The 21,758-nt window shown below is 42.8% G+C and overlaps 1 protein-coding gene across 1 annotated transcript in view; it reads left to right on the forward strand.

The window, feature by feature from the left end:
- aass (aminoadipate-semialdehyde synthase) overlaps positions 1–20,734 on the forward strand; it is a 27,074-nt gene extending 6,340 nt beyond the window's left edge. The window contains 17 exon segments of the mRNA XM_029433045.1: positions 263–411; positions 1,683–1,805; positions 3,327–3,438; positions 3,528–3,587; positions 4,459–4,482; positions 4,484–4,527; positions 8,392–8,513; positions 12,178–12,307; positions 12,720–12,830; positions 13,071–13,179; positions 14,061–14,201; positions 14,323–14,490; positions 14,833–14,928; positions 16,501–16,616; positions 17,888–17,976; positions 18,074–18,250; positions 19,242–20,734. Of these exon segments, the coding sequence (XP_029288905.1) occupies positions 263–411; positions 1,683–1,805; positions 3,327–3,438; positions 3,528–3,587; positions 4,459–4,482; positions 4,484–4,527; positions 8,392–8,513; positions 12,178–12,307; positions 12,720–12,830; positions 13,071–13,179; positions 14,061–14,201; positions 14,323–14,490; positions 14,833–14,928; positions 16,501–16,616; positions 17,888–17,976; positions 18,074–18,250; positions 19,242–19,360 (1,890 nt within the window). The 3' untranslated portion in view covers positions 19,361–20,734.
- Positions 20,735–21,758: the final 1,024 nt, after the last annotated feature.

Consider the following 21,758-nt stretch of genomic DNA (forward strand, 5'->3'; position numbering starts at 1 on the left):
CACCATCGATCTTACTTCAGGCTTCTAACCACGAACACATTCAGAGCAACGCGTTTGTTTGGAGACGAGGGAACCGTCAGACGGTAACCCGGGATGGTCGGACCAGAGCGCGGTGGACTCGGGTCCTGGTTCGGGTCTTGCTTAAAGAGTTACACAACATCTTGTGACTCTTGTGACAACGACTCAAATAACAGAAGCTTTGACTTCCTGTCGTCACCCCGAGAGCTTCATCGCACTGTCAATGTTCTCATCTCCTCCACAGGTGGCACCGTACACAACCTGTCTGATCAATGGGATTTACTGGGACCCCCACACGCCCCGCCTCCTCAGGAGAATTGACGCCCAGAAGCTGATGAGGCCGCTCAAATCCTCGCTTGCAGCCACCGAGGGATCGCCCCGCCTGCCCCACAGGTGACTTTCTGTTTGTTGACTCTGCTCATAAAGAGGCAGCTGGAGAAGCTTTCACTCGGAGCGCCTCCCCTCTGATCGCCTCCCCTCTGATCGCCTCCCCTCTGATCGCCTCCCCTCTGATCGCCTCCCCTCTGATCGCTTCCCCTCTGATCGCCTCCCCTCTGATCGCTTCCCCTCTGATCGCCTCCCCTCTGATCGCTTCCCCTCTGATCGCCTCCCCTCTGATCGCTCCCTGCTTACAAACTGTTCCATTGGTAACAGAGATGCTCCCGGCTTTGTGCAGCTAGAGCTTCGTCAGAGAGCACGATGCATTCTGAGCCACACACACCGTGTTAAAGTTTATCTGCTGGTATATTGATGATGCTTCTTTTCCTTCAATAAAAACGACTTTAACAGACAAACTTCAGACACAATGTGTCGTTTACATTTGAAATCATTTTGTCTGCAAAAGAAATGATTAAAACTTGCATTTAGTGGAGGTCCCCACAGTGTTGCATGATGGGAGGAAACATTATTGAATCTGGAGCCTCTGCAGTCGACTCGTGTGAGAGAGTTGTGTGTTCAGCTGATGTTCCAACGTTGGCTTTTTCTTCTCCAGATATTTGTTGTCTCCGTCCACAGTATCAGTGCTGACCTTTAGTCTGACTTCTGCTTCTGTTGTGCAGCTTGCAGAAGATCTTTAGAAAGCAACACGCTGCCTGTTAACTCGGCTTGTTAGAGGCGTTATTGTGCAGCTGAGCCTGAAGCAGGAAGCTGCTCCTGGTTAAATCTGTTTCTTCCACCAAACACTTCTTGAACTGATCTTTTCTCTTTCTGCTCTTTACATTGTCAGTCTCGTTGAATTGTACACTGTTTTCTTTCTTCATGTACAAAACAGAGCCTTCATTTGTAAAGAAGACTTTCTACGACCGAAAGCGTGAAAGCAACTCAAACGTAGACGCTTCCTCTCGGACGTCTGACTGGACCCAGTCCAGCTTTTGTGGCAGCAGATTACAAACTGCAGTGCTGATTGTAAGAATACAACACGCTGGATTCAAGATGACTTTTCTTTGTGATGTGACGGCCTCTCAGGGGAAGACTTTTATATTTTCAGTCAAACACTGTGTGTGTGTGTGTGTGTGTGTGTGTGTGTGTGTGTGTTCTGTAAGTTGTAGCTGCCGTATCGCCACCGAGGCCGAAAGTCACGCCGTTATCTTGCGTCCTGTTTACAGAGGGACAGTTCAGCCCATCGCTCTGACCCCCTGAACACGTTCTCTCCTCTCGTTCTACAGACTGCTGGCCATCTGCGACATATCTGCCGACACCGGAGGCTCCATAGACTTCATGAACGAGTGCACCACCATCGACAAGCCTTTCTGCATGTACGACGCCGACCAGCACATAGATCACGACAGGTACGGCGCGAACATTCTTCTCTCTGCCTGAAGCTCATTTAATATCTGTGCATTTAAATTATTGCTGCAAATACTCTCTTCTGGTTCTAATAAGTGTGCTGGGGTTTAGTCTTTTTAATGATTTCTAATATTGGACTGATTACATTTTTAATTGTTAATTGTTAATTAATGCTTTTTCTTTTAAAAATGCAGGAGGAGGAGGAGGAGGACTAGGAGGACGAGGAGATTATTACGATATTATTAGGAGGAGGAGTAGGAGGAGGACGAGGAGGACGAGGAGGAGGAGGAGGAGGAGGAGGATTAGGACCAGGAGGACGAGGAGGAGGAGGACGAGGAGGAGCAGGAGGAGGATTACGAGGAGGAGGAGGAGGAGGAGGAGGACGAGGAGGACGAGGAGGAGGAGGATTAGGAGGAGGAGGAGGATTACTAGGAGGAGGAGGATTACGAGGAGGAGGAGGATTTTAGGAGGAGGACGAGGAGGAGGAGGAGGATTACTAGTTAGGAGGATGACTAGGATTAGGAGGATTTTATTATTACTAGATTACTAGAGGAGGTATTAGGATTATTATTATAGGATTACTATTATTAGGAGGATTTATTAGGATATTAGTAGTATTCTTATTATTACTTATTATTATAATTATTATGAATTATTACTATTATTACTATTATTTATTATTATTATTATATATTTATTATTATATTATTACTATTATTATTATTATTATTATTATTACTATTATTATTATTATTATTATTATTACTATTATTATTATTATTATTATTACTATTATTATTATTATTATTATTATTATTATTATTATTATTATTATTATTATTATTTCATACAGACGAAATACAAATGGATTTATAATGACAGGAAAAAAGCTACGGAACACTTTTAAGGCCATTAATAATAATAATAATAATAATAATAATAATAATAAAAACATGTTTAAAGGGGTAAGAAAGTATTAAGTTTGACTGTTACACAAGATCTAAAACATTTGTTAATATCATTAAAGGACTTCTGAGGATCAAAGAGAAGCTTACGGTTCAACATTTAAGTCAAAGTATTAAATACCTAAAGTAAATCTGGAACTTCAACATATACATGAATTATTTCAGTTGCACCTTTTTAAATAAATTACTTTAAAAACAAAGTTTCCCTAAATTATGAATCAGCAGTTTTCTGGAATATAATTGGGGGAAATATAATTATTGCACGAAGCGTCCTGTAGTTTTGTGTTACTGCTTTCAGATACTTTCCCAACTATTGCACGAGTACTCATTAAAGCCCCCGTGTGTGAACGGCACCTACTTCTTCTTCTATGGTGGTGAAGTGGACAAATCAGCTTTGGAGAAAAATGATTTTTACGTACAATTATTCACATGTTTTATTACGTACGTCAGATTTTGGGCTGCAACACATTTTATTTTCACTTTGTGGTATAATGTAATCTGTGTTATCTAATGCATGTAGTCGATATGCAAACGTATGTTCATGTCCGGTCCCTGCAGTGTGGAGGGAAACGGGATCCTCATGTGCTCCATCGACAACCTTCCTGCTCAGCTGCCCATCGGAGCCACGGAGTACTTTGGAGACCGGCTCTTCCCGTACCTGTGGGAGATGGTGAGACCTTCTCACTGCAGCAGGTTCCACCTGGTGAGCAGGGTTCAAACAGACGGTTTGTTTTACATGTGGTGTTCTGTCATCGTCAGCTGCCGTCAGACGCCACCAGACCGCTGGAGGAGGAAGACTTCAGCCCGCAAGTCAGAGACGTAAGTCGTGATATTCGTGAATCTGGATTTTGCTGTTTTTAGATCTGATGTTTCTTTATTTCATGGGGCAACAACTCGTGGGCAGTTTCTCTCTTGATCTCAAGCTGCATTAAGCAACGAGTCAGGAACATATTTAGTCTGAACATGTTTTTTAAATCCTATCCTCCAACATGGGACTCTCCTTTATGACCGACAGGTTTTTAATATTTCCAACTTTTATTCCTGAGTAAATGTTTTATCTGTCAGTTTGGTGGACAGCTGTGAATACTACGTTACCCATGAGCCTCGGCAGCCGTTGCCACGGAGAAGAAGCCGGCCAGTAGCGCGTAGCAGAGCAAGCGCACGTTCTAACACTTCGTTGGAGCCAATGTTGAGATTCATCTCCATGAACCCAGAAATAAAATCAGTTTACTGGACACGCACGTATAAATGTATCGTGACTCTAATTTATTCAAGCGGACTGCAGCCTCTGTTCTGCATGAAGAAGAATATTAATAATAACAATAACTTCATTTGTAAGAGAAAATTAGGTTAAATCTGAAACCAAAAGACAAAATACACAAAAATTGATGAAACTAAGAACAGTAAATGAGTAATACAAATAATAATGACAATAAAAACAGATGACGTCACAAAACCAAGTCTATAAACATGGGTTTTAAGAAGTGATTTTAAAAGAGGTCACAAAACAGCAAACATTGTTTCTTTAAATACACATTTTGGGTAAAGTTACAGCCAGGAAATAAAGCAAAAGAGCGGGAAATCATCGCCTTCATCACCAACCCTCTTTACTTATTACTGATTGTGCTCTTGTGCAAAGGATTGAGATTTTCTGAACCTTCAGTAACATTTGTTTTCGTTGTTCCTGAAGGCCGTCATCACCTCAAACGGAAGTCCTCACCCCAAAGTTTGAATACATTGAAAAGCTTCGTGAACGAAGGTAAGAATGAAGTCGGTACGGGACAGCAGGTCTGTTGACGGCTGTAGTCGCTGTGTTGCGTATGTTTGTGTGGAATATAAATCATGTGTTGTGTGTTTGGGGATTATTCTGTATTTCTCTTTTTGAATTATTCCTAAAAATGTCGCCTTACTTTGGCACACGCTCCGTCTACGAGTGAATGGATGAAATGTGTAAAGATTACCAGACAGTTCTCATGTTATAACGTAGCCTCTTACTGAAAGCTAAGTGATACTTGTGTGTCGTCTCCTGTTTTGCTGTTTTCCCTCTTTAACTCGCCTTCTTTAGCAGTTTGATGTTTTAGCGTCCTGCAGCGACTAACGTGTGGTTGTTCCTGCACAGTGCTGCCTCTGGTGCCGACCTGCCTCTGCAATAACACCTTGCATGGCTAGTGTGCTAATACGCTGCAGCTGCTAGCCAACGTCAGACGCTGGACCCTTTGGGTATCGAGGGGTAGAAACATCTTCTCACTTTATACAAAACAAACCCGCCGTCATCTGTTTGATCACGCAATTACGTTTCAGAAGAGTCGGATGAGAAGATGAACATCAGTTTAATTTCTGTGCGTTCAGGACAGATCGATCCAAGCCGTGCTTAGCCTAGCTTAGCACAAAGACTGGAAGTGGAGGGAAACTGCTAGCTTCTTCAAAAACAATCTCAAAGTCGGAGATGTCGGGAGGTTTAATGACTGAAGAGGACGACAGTGTGTGTGACGGTGTGTGTGTGAGATGGTGTGTGTGAGATGGTGTGTGTGTGATGGTGTGTGTGTGATGGTGTGTGTGAGATGGTGTGTGTGTGATGGTGTGTGTGTGATGGTGTGTGTGAGATGGTGTGTGTGTGATGGTGTGTGACGGTGTGTGTGTGTGTGAGATTGTGTGTGTGTGTGTGTGTGTGTGATGGCGTGCGTGTGACGGTGTGTGTGAGATTGTGTGTGTGTGTGTGATGGTGTGTGCGTGTGACGGTGTGTGTGTGAGATGGTGTGTGTGTGATGGTGTGTGTGTGTGTGTGTGCGTGTATGACGGTGTGCGTGTGAGATGGTGTATGTGTGTGATGGTGTGTGTGTGACGGTGTGCGTGTGATGGTGTGTGTGTGTGATGGTGTGCGTGTGATGGTGTGTGTGTGTGATGGTGTGCGTGTGATGGTGTGCGTGTGACGGTGTGTGTGTGAGATGGTGTGTGTGTGTGTGTGTGAGATGGTGTGTGTGTGTGTGAGATGGTGTGTGTGTGTGTGACGGTGTGCGTGTGACGGTATGTGTGTGTGACGTGCGTGTGACGTGCGTGTGACGGTGTGTGTGTGAGAGATGGTGACTGTGTGTGTGTGAGATGGTGTGTGTGTGTGACGGTGTGCGTGTGACGGTATGTGTGTGTGACGTGCGTGTGACGTGCGTGTGACGGTGTGTGTGTGAGAGATGGTGTGATGGTGTGACGGTGTGTGACGTGCGTGTGACGGTGTGCGTGTGACTGTGTGTGAGAGACGGTGTGTGTGACTGTGTGTGTGTGTGAGAGAGACGTTGTGTGTGTGTGTGCGCCTCACTACGGTTGTACCGTACGCACAGACAGAAACTGATCTTCTCCTCTGACTTTGTACAAGACGGGAAACAAAAGATTCATCTGCATGTTTATCATTTACCTAAAACCCTCATCATCTGTTCCTTTAGTATCTTGTTTTAATCTGCTCGGATTAATTTCTCATTGATTACACATTGAGCTGCAGTTAATGTTGCTGTTCAAGATATTTTACTAAGCGTGTTAAATCTGCTGCGACTCGTAACCTGAATAATGTGTGAGAGTATTAAGTATGAACAGACTCTTGCTGAGTCTTAGTGTCTTCAGAGTTCTGCTGCTTCATATTTAGGCCACCTCTAAGACGATGCCTTTTCTTCCTAATTGATCTTAAGTATCATTTTTCCAGACAAGCTATGCCACCAAATCTTAATCCCGTTGATTGAGTCTCTTTAAGATATGTAAACTGAGGCAGCTCCTCCTGCGGGAACGTCTCTTCTTTTAATTAAGAAGACGAGGCTCGGCGGCGGGCGGCGCGCCGGTCGGACTTCCAGCCAGACTCGTGCATGCGTGCGGTGTCGCATCCAATTAGACCTCAGCGAGTCCAGGGGTCTGACTCCTGGGGGGTCGGAGGCAGTTGGCTGGTGGGATATTAATGCCACGGGTCGCTCGGGGTGACCCCTCCATTATGGTGTTATTGTTGTTATGGTGTTAAAATAATCCAGCGTGCAAAATCTCAGACTTTCAAACTGAATCCAGTTGTTTGGAGGAACCCGTTTATTTACAGGAGCTTCAGGTCGTCTTCACTGCAGTTACACACGTGATGAGACTTTAACCTCCAGTGTCTGCGCCGTGTAAGGAAAGTTTATTTATATGGAACATTTCAGCAAAAGAAACTCCTTATGAGGCACAAAGACATTCATCAAAGAACCGAGAGAAACACGGATATAACTTCTGGTCTTCAGCCTCCATTTTAAAGAGTTTGTTGGAGCATAAAAACTAAACGCTGCGTCTAAATGTTTAAATTCTAAACTTCTTATTCTGTAATAGTTGAAGAAAACGTGTTGAATACAATCCACTAACAGCTGTTTCAATATTTAGTTAAATGTTCATTATTTATTTATTTATTATTTAAGGTCACTAATATTTAAATTTTTGGGGAATTATTTAGTTTGGGACGGCAGAATAAATGACAAAACATGACAAAGGGTTCTATTTTTAATTCTCAAATATTAAAATAAATACCAGTATATTAATATACATATTAAATAAAGCACATTTAATGAATAACTTTATATTTATTGTTGAGTTTTAATTTAATATGAATTATTACTAGTTTCTGCTTTTTGAGCAAGAAAGTATTAATAATATTATTTAATATATTAAACAAATATATATTCACGTACACATCGCGCTAACATTTTTTTTTTTTACATTTATATATTATATTTAAATTAAATGTATTACATTTTTTTTTAAATCCCCCTCCCTCCCCATGCTCCTCCTCCTCCTCTTCCTCCTCCTCCTCTTCCTCCTCCTGCTAGTTTGATCAGAAGTTATTCAGTCTGAAAATATTATCTAATTAATAAAACATTAAATTAAAGTTAAATGTAATCATCACTTGTTCTGTCAGGGGAAGCTTTAGGGAAATGTAAAACTGTACATTTCTATTTATTTATAATGTTTATACAGGTTGATATTCTTTTTATAAACAATTTCTATCTCTTCTCTTCATCTGTACCGACTCATAAACACCAGCTGTTGTATTTCTCTCCCTGATATTTGTTAATGTGCACGACAACAATTTGTCCTTGAAGAAACTTCACTGAAATTAAACGGAACATTTTATATTATTGTTCATAGTCCCAAGTTGTACGTTCACAACAAGGTTAAGGAAAGGGTTAGATGTAAAATAGAAGATGCTAAAATAATGCAGTTTTGTAAATTAAAATCTTGACTTTCTTTGTGATGTTTCCATCTTGTTTGTTTGTTGATACTTGTTATATCCCTCCCCCGTGTTCCCTTGAACTACTGAAGAAAACTTCGTCCACGGTGAACAAAGAATCCAAAAACGGAACAATTTAAATAAATATAAACGGCAACATCCGTTAACACAACTCGTGAGATGTAATCCAGTCGTGAAGCTTCTTATTTAACCGTCTGACATGCTCCGCTTGTGAGCGAGAGGCCGGAGTGTATTAAACTGAAACGCATTAAATTGATTGTTCACCTGGAGGCAGGAGAGTCAAGGGAACACTTGGCGAGTAATTGATATACAAATGGTCATTGACGTGTTGGAGTTCTTATGATGTGGCTCTAAGTCGGTGTGTGTGACGTCCTTCAGGGAGAAGGCTCAGATCATGAAGAAGTCCGGGATGAAGCGTGTTCTGCTGCTGGGTTCAGGGTACGTCTCCGGACCCGTGGTTGAGTATTTGACTCGCGACGAGAAGACTCAGGTCACTGTGGGTGAGTTCGTCTTACAGACTCGAGAATAACTTAAAAGCTGGAAAATACATCAAAGCTGAAACTGTTTTTCTGAGGAACTCATGAAAAGATTACTTTAGAGACAAAGATACAAAACATGTGATGATGTTATAAAATCTGATGCAGTGTGTAGATTAAACTACCAACAGGATGTAAAGGAGGGAAACAGTCAAATGCAACACACACATTAATGCTGCAGGAACATTTTACTGCACAATGAATACTGTGTGTGTGTGTGTGTGTGTGTCCTTGTACCGACTGTTTCTGTGCGTGTCCTTGTACTGACTGTTTCGGTGTGCGTGTCCTTGTACTGACTGTTCCTTGTACTGACTGTTTCTCTGTGCGTGTCCTTGCACTGACTGTGTGCGTGACCTTGTACTGACTGTTTCTGTGTGCGTGTCCTTGTACGGACTGTTCCTTGTACTGACTGTTTCTGTGTGTGTGTCCTTGTACTGACTGTTTCTGTGTGCGTGTCCTTGTACTGACTGTTTCTGTGTGCGTGTCCTTATACTGACTGTTTCTGTGTGTGTGTCCTTGTACTGACTGTTTCTGTGCGTGTCCTTGTACTGACTGTTTCGGTGTGCGTGTCCTTGTACTGACTGTTCCTTGTACTGACTGTTTCTCTGTGCGTGTCCTTGCACTGACTGTGTGCGTGACCTTGTACTGACTGTTTCTGTGTGCGTGTCCTTGTACGGACTGTTCCTTGTACTGACTGTTTCTGTGTGTGTGTCCTTGTACTGACTGTTTCTGTGTGCGTGTCCTTGTACGGACTGTTCCTTGTACTGACTGTTTCTGTGTGTGTGTCCTTGTACTGACTGTTTCTGTGTGCGTGTCCTTGTACTGACTGTTTCTGTGTGCGTGTCCTTGTACTGACTGTTTCTGTGTGCGTGTCCTTGTACTGACTGTTTCTGTGTGCGTGTCCTTGTACTGACTGTTCCTTGTACTGACTGTTCCTTGTACTGACTGTTTCTGTGTGCGTGTCCTTGTACTGACTGTTTCTGTGTGCGTGTCCTTGTACTGACTGTTTCTGTGTGTGTGTCCTTGTACTGACTGTTCCTTGTACTGACTGTTTCTGTGTGCGTGTCCTTGTACTGACTGTTCCTTGTACTGACTGTTTCTGTGTGCGTGTCCTTGCACTGACTGTGTGCGTGTCTTTGTACTGACTGTTTCTGTGTGTGCGTGACCTTGTACTGACTGTTTCTGTGTGCGTGTCCTTGTAAGGACTGTTCCTTGTACCGACTGTTTCTGTGTGTGTGTCCTTGTACTGACTGTTTCCGTGTGCGTGTCCTTGTACTGACTGTTTCTGTTTATGTCCTTGTACTGACTGTTTCTGTGTGCGTGTCCTTATACTGACTGTTTCTGTGTGCGTGTCCTTGTACTGACTGTTTCTGTGTGCGTGTTCTTGTACTAACTGTTCCTTGTACTGACTGTTCCTTGTACTGACGGTTTCTGTGTGCGTGTCCTTGTACTGACTGTTTCCGTGTGCGTGTCCTTGTACTGACTGTTTCTGTTTATGTCCTTGTACTGACTGTTTCTGTGTGCGTGTCCTTATACTGACTGTTTCTGTGTGCGTGTTCTTGTACTGACTGTTCCTTGTACTGACTGTTCCTTGTACTGACTGTTTCTGTGGGCGTGTTCTTGTACTGACTGTTCCTTGTACTGACTGTTTCTGTGTGCGTGTCCTTGTACAGACTGTTCCTTGTACTGACTGTTTCTGTGTGCATGTCCTTGTACTGACTGTTTCTGTGTGCGTGTCCTTGTACTGACTGTTTCTGTTTGTGTCCTTGTACTGACTGTTTCTGTTTGTGTCCTTGTACTGACTGTTTCTGTTTGTGTCCTTGTACTGACTGTTTCCGTGTGCGTGTCCTTGTACTGACTGTTTCTGTTTATGTCCTTGTACTGACTGTTTCTGTGTGCGTGTCCTTATACTGACTGTTTCTGTGTGCGTGTCCTTGTACTGACTGTGCGTGTCCTTATACTGACTGTTTCTGTGTGCGTGTCCTTGTACTGACTGTTTCTGTGTGCGTGTCCTTATACTGACTGTTTCTGTGTGCGTGTCCTTGTACTGACTGTTTCTGTGTGCGTGTCCTTGTACTGACTGTTCCTTGTACTGACTGTTTCTGTGTGCGTGTCCTTGCACTGACTGTGTGCGTGTCCTTGTACTGACTGTTTCTATGTGTGCGTGTCCTTGTACTGACTGTTTCTGTGTGCGTGTCCTTGTACTGACTGTTTCTGTGTGCGTGTCCTTGTACTGACTGTTTCTGTGTGCGTGTCCTTGTACTGACTGTGCGTGTCCTTGTACTGACTGTTTCTGTGTGCGTGTCCCTGTCCCTGTACTGACTGTTTCTGTGTGCGTGTCCCTGCACTGACTGTTTCTGTGTGCGTGTCCTTGTACTGACTGTGCGTGTCCTTGTACTGACTGTTTCTGTGTGCGTGTCCTTGTACGGACTGTTTCTGTGTGCGTGTCCTTGTACTGACTGTTTCTGTGTGTGTGTCCTTGTACTGACTGTGCGTGTCCTTGTACTGACTGTTTCTGTGTGCGTGTCCTTGTACTGACTGTTTCTGTGTGCGTGTCCTTGTACTGACTGTTTCTGTGTGTGTGTCCTTGTACTGACTGTGTGCGTGACCTTGTACTGACTGTTTCTGTGTGCGTGTCCTTGTAAGGACTGTTCCTTGTACCGACTGTTTCTGTGTGTGTGTCCTTGTACTGACTGTTTCTGTGTGCGTGTCCTTATACTGACTGTTTCTGTGTGCGTGTCCTTGTACTGACTGTTTCTGTGTGCGTGTTCTTGTACTGACTGTTCCTTGTACTGACTGTTCCTTGTACTGACGGTTTCTGTGTGCGTGTCCTTGTACTGACTGTTTCTGTGTGCGTGTCCTTGTACTGACTGTTCCTTGTACTGACTGTTTCTGTGTGCGTGTCCTTGTACAGACTGTTCCTTGTACTGACTGTTTCTGTGTGCATGTCCTTGTACTGACTGTTTCTGTGTGCATGTCCTTGTACTCACTGTTCCTTGTACTGACTGTTTCTGTGTGCGTGTCCTTGTACTGACTGTTTCTGTGTGCGTGTCCTTGTACTGACTGTTTCTGTGTGCGTGTCCTTGTACTGACTGTTCCTTGTACTGACTGTTTCTGTGTGCGTGTCCTTGCACTGACTGTGTGTGTGTCCTTGTAAGGACTGTTCCTTGTACTGACTGTTTCTGTTTATGTCCTTGTACTGACTGTTTCTGTTTATGTCCTTGTACTGACTGTTTCTGTGTGCGTGTCCCTGTCCCTGTACTGACTGTTTCTGTGTGCGTGTCCCTGCACTGACTGTTTCTGTGTGCGTGTCCTTGTACGGACTGTTTCTGTGTGCGTGTCCTTGTACTGACTGTTTCTGTGTGTGTGTCCTTGTACTGACTGTGCGTGTCCTTGTACTGACTGTTTCTGTGTGCGTGTCCTTGTACTGACTGTTTCTGTGTGCGTGTCCTTGTACTGACTGTTCCTTGTACTGACTGTTTCTGTGTGCGTGTCCTTGCACTGACTGTGTGCGTGTCCTTGTACTGACTGTTTCTGTGTGCGTGTCCTTGTAAGGACTGTTCCTTGTACCGACTGTTTCTGTGTGCGTGTCCTTGTACTGACTGTTTCTGTGCGTTTCATCTCTCAGCGTCGGTGCAGCTGAAGCAGGCGGAGGAGCTGGCGGAGCAATATCCCAACACCATCCCCGTGATGCTGGACGCTGGCAGACAGGAAGGACACCTGGACTCTCTGGTCAAAGATCATGATTTGGTCATCAGGTACAACGTGCACAATCATGTTTCTGTTCTCTAAAGTTTAAATGAACCCAATTTTATTTTTAAAAAGTGGACACACCCCCAAAAGTAGGCGGAGCCTGAAGAACACTGTGCTGTATTCTAACTTTACATAATTACTAACATGTCGTGACTGTTTGGGAGCGCTCTGCTCTGCATCAGCACGTCTTCTCCTGACGTCTGTTGATGAGTCTCTGAGTGAGAACATTTACTTTATACACATTTGTACAAAACCTTGAAAGTTTGGAAAATGCTTAATTTTAAGTATTATGTTTACAAGGTTAGGAGTATGCTTGAATTAACCCTCTTGAACTGCTTGATTTTCAACATTTTCTTCTACACAAAAATCTTTTTATTATTTGAAATTAAAACAATCCCCCCCCCCCCCCCTCAACAGCATGCTGCCGTACTCGCTCCACCCGCTCATCGCCAAACACTGCATCAAGAGGAAGGTAAACATGGTGACAGCCAGCTACCTGAGTCCTGCCATGAGGGAGCTGCAGAGCAGGTGATGGAGCAGGAACTTTAACATCATTATTATGTTTCTTTAATAAAAGAGGAATATGCACAATGTTCAAGATAAATGTTACTTTGATGCATGATGAGTTTGCTTAAAGCAAATCTTTTATCTAACATTTCACAATGTAAACAGTGACAGAACTCCACAAACATTAAAACTGTGTGTGTGTGTGTGTGTGTGTGTGTGTGTGGGTGTGTGTGTGGGTGTGTGTGTGTGTGTGTCTCTCAGTGCGGTAGAGGCGGGCATCACCATCGTGAATGAGATGGGACTGGACCCGGGTATCGATCACATGCTGGCCATGGAGTGTATCGACAAGGCCAAAGCTGACGGCTGCACCGTGAGTCAGCACAGTGTGTGTGTGTGTGTGTGTGTGTGTGTGTGTGTGTGTGTGTGTGTGTGTGTGTGTGTGTGTGTGTGTGTGTGTGTGTGTGTGTGTGTGTGTGTGTGTGTGTGTGTGTGTGTGTGTGTGTGTGTGTGTGTGTGTGTGTGTGTGTGTGGCTTCCTGGCAGATGTATTGATCCATTAAACTGACGGTCCACATGTTCACGTTGCTTAATTTCACTCCGATCTTTTGAGATTTTAAGATTCGGTTTGTTTAAGTGAGTTCACTCATGGAGCACATGATGCATTAAACGAAGTATAAAACAGACGCAGGTAATATTCACACACACAAAAGAATCCTACAAAGCATGAAATCAAATCCGACGCATAAGAACACTAGAGATGAGACACGAGCACCTGCAGGGAAATTAGCAGCAACAAGAAACAAAGTTTCTACATTGTGTTTTAATGTGAGGAAGGGTACCGTCTCGTCATCGCTCCTCACACAGCTCGCCGTTCTTCTTCTCTTCAGTGACTAATGAGGCTTCATGTCAACATTCCTTCACTAAATCTGTTGCACACAAACACGTGCAGAATGTCTGTCGGGTGAACAGCACGTTGTGTATATCTGCATATCTTCGTCACAATCAACAAACTAAATGCAAATTAAATTCCTTGTTTATATAAAAAAAGGAACTCTCAAAAGATTCAGACTTTTGTTTTTAAACGTATATTATATTTATCGTCTTTAAAACCTTAATCGTGACACATTGAGTGAGAGAAAAGTTTAAATTCGTTTTGTTGAAGTAAATCAGGAAACAACTTCTGTGTTAAAGCGTTCTCTCAGAACTGCTTCTTTAAAAACAAACAACAAACATTACGAGTGATGTCGTGCAGGTGGAGTCCTACAGCTCGTTCTGCGGCGGACTTCCTGCTCCCGAATGTTCAGACAATCCTCTTCGCTACAAGTTCAGCTGGAGTCCGTACGGCGTCCTGCTCAACACCATCAGCCCCGCCGTCTTCCTCCGAGACAACCAGGTACCTCGAAGCACCAGAGGTCATTCATGTGCACTAATCTCTTCGTGTGACTTCAGTGCTTTAAATCAAGAAACTGTGTGTGTGTGTGTGTGTGTGTGTGTGTGTTTTCGTCTTCGTCCAGGTGGTGAAAATCCCGGCGGGCGGGTCTCTGATGGAGTCCAGCATGCCGATGGATTTCTTTCCTGGTTTCAACCTGGAGGGATTTCCAAACCGCGACAGCACCACGTACGCCGAGCCTTACGGCATCCAGACAGCTCACACACTGATCAGAGGAACACTGCGCTTCAAGGTACCACACACACACACACACACACACACACACACACACACACACACACACACACACACACACACACACACCCTGCAAACTGAAACTACAGGCTTTCTAATGTTGGCATCGTTTTACGATGAGTTTCATCTTTACTTCATTTACAAGACAATCAAATTATATTAAAAGTATAACTAACAATATTATTCTTCATGGAAATGTAGGATTTGAATGATCACATGTCCACAGCACAACATTTAGACTCTGCCTTAGTAAATGTACTAAGTTACATCCACCTTCCCGGTATCTTCTGCTGCTTGTGTCCCTGTAAATGTGTTAACTGAGTCTCGTTGCGTCCCGCAGGGCTTCACTAAGGCCATGAGTGGGTTTGTCAAACTGGGTCTGATCGACAGCGAGCCCTGTCCCGTCCTGCAGCCGACTTCAGCTCCTGTTTCCTGGGTAAAAACCTCCGCTGAGCATCCGATCAATTCCAATCCAGTTCTCCTGTCAGGAGCTGTTTGGGTAGCTCTTCCACTTGAAGGGTCTTCTGTGGAAGTGGGTTTTCTGAAGAGTCTTATTACTGTCAATAGCTGCTTGTCAACATCAAGGCTGCAGCGAGGCAACGCTCTCTGACACTGATGAGACTTTACAGCAGATCATAGTCTTTTATCCTTTAGAGATGAAAGAGAAACAGCTGTTCAGGTTCATCAGTCATCAAAGCGCAGTTAGCAATTTAAAACCCAACCACTTGTCTTTCTGAAAACATGATGCAGAGAGAAATGGCTGCCCACATGCTGACTAGGAGCTGAAGATGAGCTTCAGGAGACAGACTAGGAGCTGAAGATGAGCTTCAGGAGACAGACTAGGAGCTGAAGATGAGCTTCAGGAGACAGACTAGGAGCTAAAGATGAGCACAGACTAGGATCTGAAGATGAGCACAGACTAGGATCTGAAGATGAGCACAGACTAGGATCTGAAGATGAGCTTCAGGAGACAGACTAGGATCTGAAGATGAGCTTCAGGAGACAGACTAGGAGCTGAAGATGAGCTTCAGGAGACAGACTAGGATCTGAAGATGAGCACAGACTAGGATCTGAAGATGAGCTTTAGGAGACAGACTAGGATCTGAAGATGAGCACAGACTAGGATCTGAAGATGAGCTTTAGGAGACAGTCTAGGATCTGAAGATGAGCTTCAGGAGACAGACTAGGAGCTAAAGATGAGCACAGACTAGGATCTGAAGATGAGCTTTAGGAGACAGACTAGGATCTGAAGATGAGCTTTAGGAGACAGACTAGGATCTGAAGATGAGCTTTAGGAGACAGACTAGGATCTGAAGATGAGCTTTAGGAGACAGACTAGGATCTGAAGATGAGCTTTAGGAGACAGACTAGGATCTGAAGATGAGCTTCAGGAGACAGACTAGGATCTGAAGATGAGCTTCAGGAGACAGACTAGGATCTGAAGATGAGCTTCAGGAGACAGACTAGGATCTGAAGATGAGCTTTAGGAGACAGACTAGGATCTGAAGATGAGCTTTAGGAGACAGACTAGGATCTGAAGATGAGCTTAGGAGACAGACTAGGATCTGAAGATGAGCTTCAGGAGACAGACTAGGATCTGAAGATGAGCTTTAGGAGACAGACTAGGATCTGAAGATGAGCTTCAGGAGACAGACTAGGATCTGAAGATGAGCTTCAGGAGACAGACTAGGATCTGAAGATGAGCTTTAGGAGACAGACTAGGATCTGAAGATGAGCTTTAGGAGACAGACTAGGATCTGAAGATGAGCTTCAGGAGACAGACTAGGATCTGAAGATGAGCTTCAGGAGACAGACTAGGATCTGAAGATGAGCTTCAGGAGACAGACTAGGATCTGAAGATGAGCTTCAGGAGACAGACTAGGATCTGAAGATGAGCTTCAGGAAACAGACATTTTAAGAGGAAACGACACACGAGATTTGAAAGTGTTTGAATGTGATCTTTTGAGGACCAGTAAAAAGAGAAACTGATCTGTCCTCTCCTCTACAGAAAGAGTTCGTCTGTAAGCAGATGGGATTGTCCTCTTCTGTCTCCCAGGATGCTTTTGAAGAAGCCGTATACGAACGCATCGGACAAGACGACTTTGCGATGGACACCCTGAGATGGTCAGAGCCTGAAAACACTGTTTAGGATTCTCACTTTTAACAGACAGGTCGGGAGGGAAACAGTTTCTCTCTGTACTTACTGGCTGTATGATGGACTTATGCACAGTCGGTGTATTGCGTACAGTAGATGGCGGCCAGCACGCCCCCGGTTTGGCTACAGGAAGTACTTCTGTGAACAGAGGCAGCAACGAAATGTATTTTAACAACGTAAAAGAAATGCCCAATCCGAACTTACCTTTTAAAACACCAAAGTTGCACAATACCACAAAGAAACTAACCGATGGAGGCCGCGGTAAAATGACTGTTTTTGTCAAATGAGTGTGGTGGGCTTTGAAGAGAACTAAGATAACTGCTTCAGGTCCCCGTACTTTGGATTTCCGTTCGTGCTTCTCGGCTCTGAGTGTGTGAGGCAGATGCTGACTGATGTGAAAAAACTTGTACATCAGGTCAATCTTCACCATACCAAAAACTTTAAGTAACTTCTCTCAGCCTTCTGCAGTGTATCCCACGCTGTACTGTACGTTTAATCATACTACCATGGAGGAGACAAAACAACTGTGTAACCCTCGGTCGATAAAATTTACGATATGAGACGGGAACATCTACAAGGTTTTCTTCTTTTATTAACCTTCCTGAGCCTCGTCACATGAAATACTCCAATTGTGAAGGACTTTCCTTTTAGGTTAACTACCATGAAAGCATAATTATTTTTCTACCACACCGATGTTTGCTGCTCTTCAAAGTTAGCGTCGGTGTTGTGGAGGGCGGGCTCAGAACAAGGCTGAGGTTGCTCCTCTTCTGCACACTTTTCACTTGCCTCCTTAATGAGGAGGCCTGAAGTGGTGTAGCGCGCACACTCTTCAATTGAAATCAACTTTTCCAAGGGTCTCTTCAGACCAAGGCTCCGTGCCGCCATTGTTATGCTGCCGCTGGCGCTGAAGGGAAGAGGGTCGCGATGGCATTGAAACATAAATTCCTCCGATGGTTAAAGTGAACTGTTGGAAATATTCCATCTGTGCAGTTAAAAGAGTTAAAAGCCAAAGCGCTTGCAGCTCAAATTGAATGACTTGTTGTTCATTTATTCAATTCACCAGCGGTGACAAAAAGCAACTGCTCATCTCTTTAGATTCAGCCAAGGATGTGTGGGCTGCCGCTGCAGCGCTGCCGTGGTGTTAAAGCACATTTTCTTTCAAACCTTTTGAATCGGCGTTAGTGAAGGTTATGCTATTGTGAGGAAAACTCTTGTTTTGTTTTTTTGTCTGCATGTTCAGGTTTGGGATGCTGAGTGAAGAGTCTGTGCTTCACGCTGACAGCGTGCTGGCTGCTCTGGCAAAACATCTGGAAGCAAAACTCTCCTTCAGTAAGACACAAGTTAATGTTATTACCACTAATCAGAAGGACACAAGTAGCAGATGTAATACTACATCAACTCCTAATGACTGCTCTCCCTTGGTTAGATAAAGGCGAGCGAGACATGATCATCATGAGGAACGACGTTGGCCTTCGTCACCCAACTGGCGAGCTGGAGACCAAACACATTAGCCTGGTGGTGTACGGCACCCCCACCGGCTTCTCCGCTATGGCCAAGACTGTAGGATACCCAACAGCCATTGCTGCTCGCATGGTCCTTGATGGTAAGTCTGAATTTAATAAAATAAAAACACAAAAAAGCTCAGTGTGAATACCAAACACGCACTACTACTTACATAATGTTCAATATGATAATAAAAAAAGGATCCAAGAGATGCTTCATGATAAATTTGATTTAAGTGCTCGTGGGAAAAAAAAACCGTTTTAGTCTGTCAAGCTAATGTTAGTTTGTCAGTTTGTAAGGCTAAAGTTAGCTTCTCAGACTGAAAGGACTAGCTAACCCTTTTATTCTAGCCTATCAAGCTAAAGTTAGCTTCTCAGACTGACAGGACTAGCTAACCCTATTAGTCTGTGAAGCTAAAGTTAGTTTGTAAAGCTAATGTTAGCTTTTCAGACTGTCAGGACTAGCTAACCCTTTTAGTCTGTCAAGCTAACTTCAGTTTGTCCTGTCACTCTATTAAACCAATATTAGTTTGTCTTGTCCGTCAGTGAGGCTAATCTTTTTAATCTGTGAAGCTAACTTTCAGTCAGTGAAGTTAATGTTAGCTAACGTTAGTTTGTCAGGTTGTGAAGCTAACGTTAGCTAATGCTTTCAGTTGGTGAAGCTAACGTCAGTTTGTGAAACTAACATTAGGTCCTGTCAGTGAAGTTAATGTTAGCTAACGTTAGTCCTTTTAGTAATGCTAATGTTAGTTTGTCAGGTTCTGAAGCTAACATTAGCTAATGCTTTCAGTCTGTGAAGCTAACGTTGCTTTGTCAGTTTGTGAAGCTAATGTTAGGATTAGCTTAAGTTAGCTTTGCAAACTGACAAACTTTCAGTCTGGGAAGCTAACACTAGTTTGTCTGTGAGGCTAATCTTATGATCACTGTGCTGTGTGCTTTATGTTCTAACTGAAACCTCAAAGGTTTAACAATATGTTTGGTTGTTTCTTTTGTTTAATTTGTGCACTAAACAGCAGATATGATGCTAAACACACAAACATACTTTAATGTTACTGGGCGGAAGTTTGAAGTCTGTGCTTTTTCTCTCTGCAGGTGAAATCGGTACAAAGGGAATTGTGGTTCCGATGACGAAGGATATCTACGGACCGGCACTGGCCCGACTGAAGGAAGAAGGACTTCACTTCATGTCAAAGAGCACCCTGGAGGAGTAGAGTCGAGCAGATCAGTAATCACTGTAAATACTATCCTGCGACTCCAGAGAAACTTTATAAAATGCTATCAGCTGCCTTTTCACCAAACGGGATCTAACGTCAGACTGTCTGCTGATAGTCTCCGTTTAAAATTATATTTTTAACTCTCTGATGAAATAGATATTAGTCATGTTGGTTTTTTTAAAATAAATATGTGAATTGTTAAAAGGGAAAAAAAAGATTGTAAGCAGGAAAAAGGTCAGTTATTTTTATTATGTTGAAATTCAATTTAGGAAAATGTCTTGATGTTTTAGGTCAAAACATTTCAAAGCAGCAGGCGTCGCCTGTTTCAGAGAAGTTCTTCTGTGGAGATGTGTAAAAGGTCGACTGATCAAACACTATTTTAGATATTTAAAAGAACGGAAAGCATTAAAAAGCCACTGTAGACGCCAGCTCTGCCTGCAATCATGAATCTGTTTACTTGAACACTCAAAGCTTCAGTCAGAAATCATTATATATATCTTCCCACTCATTTCAAACAGCATCTGCTTTCTGTATTAATTAAAAATCCAACAAACCTCAAAGCTCAATAACACGCCAACCTTCAAACTGTGCTGAACTTCAACAAGAAGCATCACCTTAGTTACAAACCCACTTCACGTGTCTTTCAAACGCGTCATTCAAATCAACCAGTGCAACATCAAAACCATAGAACAGTATTACCAGATATAATATATCATGAAATGTAGTCTCCACCGTCTGAGGGAACATTAACGCAGAGTTGTACAGGACCGTGAGTTAATTGTTTAATTTTGTTCGTCAGAATTTAATGTTTTGTTGTGTGATACAATATGTATCTCAATATTTACAATAATAAGTGCAAACGTTAAAACAAACTGTTAATTCTGAGTGTGCTTAATATAAACTTATTTTACATCACAGCCACTTCCCTGGAGTTACATTTAGAGAAAACATTTTTCTGACATGTGAATTATCTTGGGGTGATTATTAAAGATGATCTCAGCTCTACAAGTGTGTTATCTTTTACAATATTACTCATTAACTCATCTTAATTCTGTGTTTCCCAGACTGAAGAGTTTTCATTGCCACCTACAGAAATGATTGTTTTGAGGGAAGTGTTGTGGTTGTAAACGGTTTGTTAAACGCTTGAAATGGGTAAAAAGAAAATACCAAAACCTCTAAAGATATATAAAAATAAAGAATTCAGAAACTATACTGAAAAATTAACATTTGTTTTTATTATTTTCTTTGTCTTTTGTTGCAGTTGACATATTCACGCCATTCCTGATTACAAAACACACATTTGGTTGTAAAAGTTTGTTTTGCTTTCTCAATGTAAAAACGATTACATAAATAAAAACCTTTGTTACTGTTTCTTCATCTTTCATTATTTAAAACATTGTTTTCTTTATTTTATACTGATTTGTATTAGTTTTTTTATTGTATCAATCAACACTTAAAGTCTTTAATGGCACATTAAGTTATTTATCTAGTGAAATATAACAGTATGGAGTTGAGATGCTGAAGATCTTAAACCTTTTTCAAGTCATTAGTTTTTACCAGGTTGTTGAACATCTTTAAAGCTCCATGTTTTACTAAAGGTGCTCGACTGTTTATATTTTGTGTTCATTTCTATTTATTCCACTTTATTAATGCGACGACTATTACTAGTTAATTTTCAGATTTATATCGTATACACAGAATGTAGATTTAGTATATTTTGCTTATACTTAAGTAAAAATACTGCAGAGCAAGCGAACGTTCTGTATTTAAGAATGTACTTTAACTGACGTAAAACTCTTCCACTGTTCGTCTAATGTCCGGCGTTCAGGTTCAAAGCTAAGGTTTTGTTTAGCAGCATGTAAATATCCCACATGCTGTATCTGTGATCCTCTTCTCGGCCTGTTTGCTTCCACTCAATGTGGAGGCAGCCACGCGAACTAGGTCACCAAGCTGGGGATAATTGGGCTTGTAATTATGAAAAGTCAAAAATGCAAATGAAGGTGTGGATACGGCGGCCGGTCAAGACGACGTCTGGACACTTGACCTATTTTCTGTCCTGAAAAGGCGCGTTTCTCGCAGAGTCTCAGCCCGGATTAACACATGGGAAATCATTTGGAATAACCAGTTGAGTGCAGGGATTAGAGCATGACTCCATAAAGGGAAAATATATAATCCACATGTCGGACAGGACTCGGTTTTCATAAAACCTTCGTCTTTATCGTCTCTATTGTTCGTTTCATTTACACCTCTTTCTCCTGTCAGACTCACGGGGGCGTCTGCGCCACCTTTTGTCTCGCCGCCGTGACCTCTGACCTTCCTGTTGGTCGTCTGCGAGGCTCATTCTGCAGCTGGAAGTTGCTCTGATGTGAGAAAGCGGGTAAATGGAAGCAGCTTT

Source organism: Cottoperca gobio, chromosome 6, assembly GCF_900634415.1.
Source record: "Cottoperca gobio chromosome 6, fCotGob3.1, whole genome shotgun sequence".
Classification (NCBI taxonomy): Eukaryota; Metazoa; Chordata; class Actinopteri; order Perciformes; family Bovichtidae; genus Cottoperca; species Cottoperca gobio.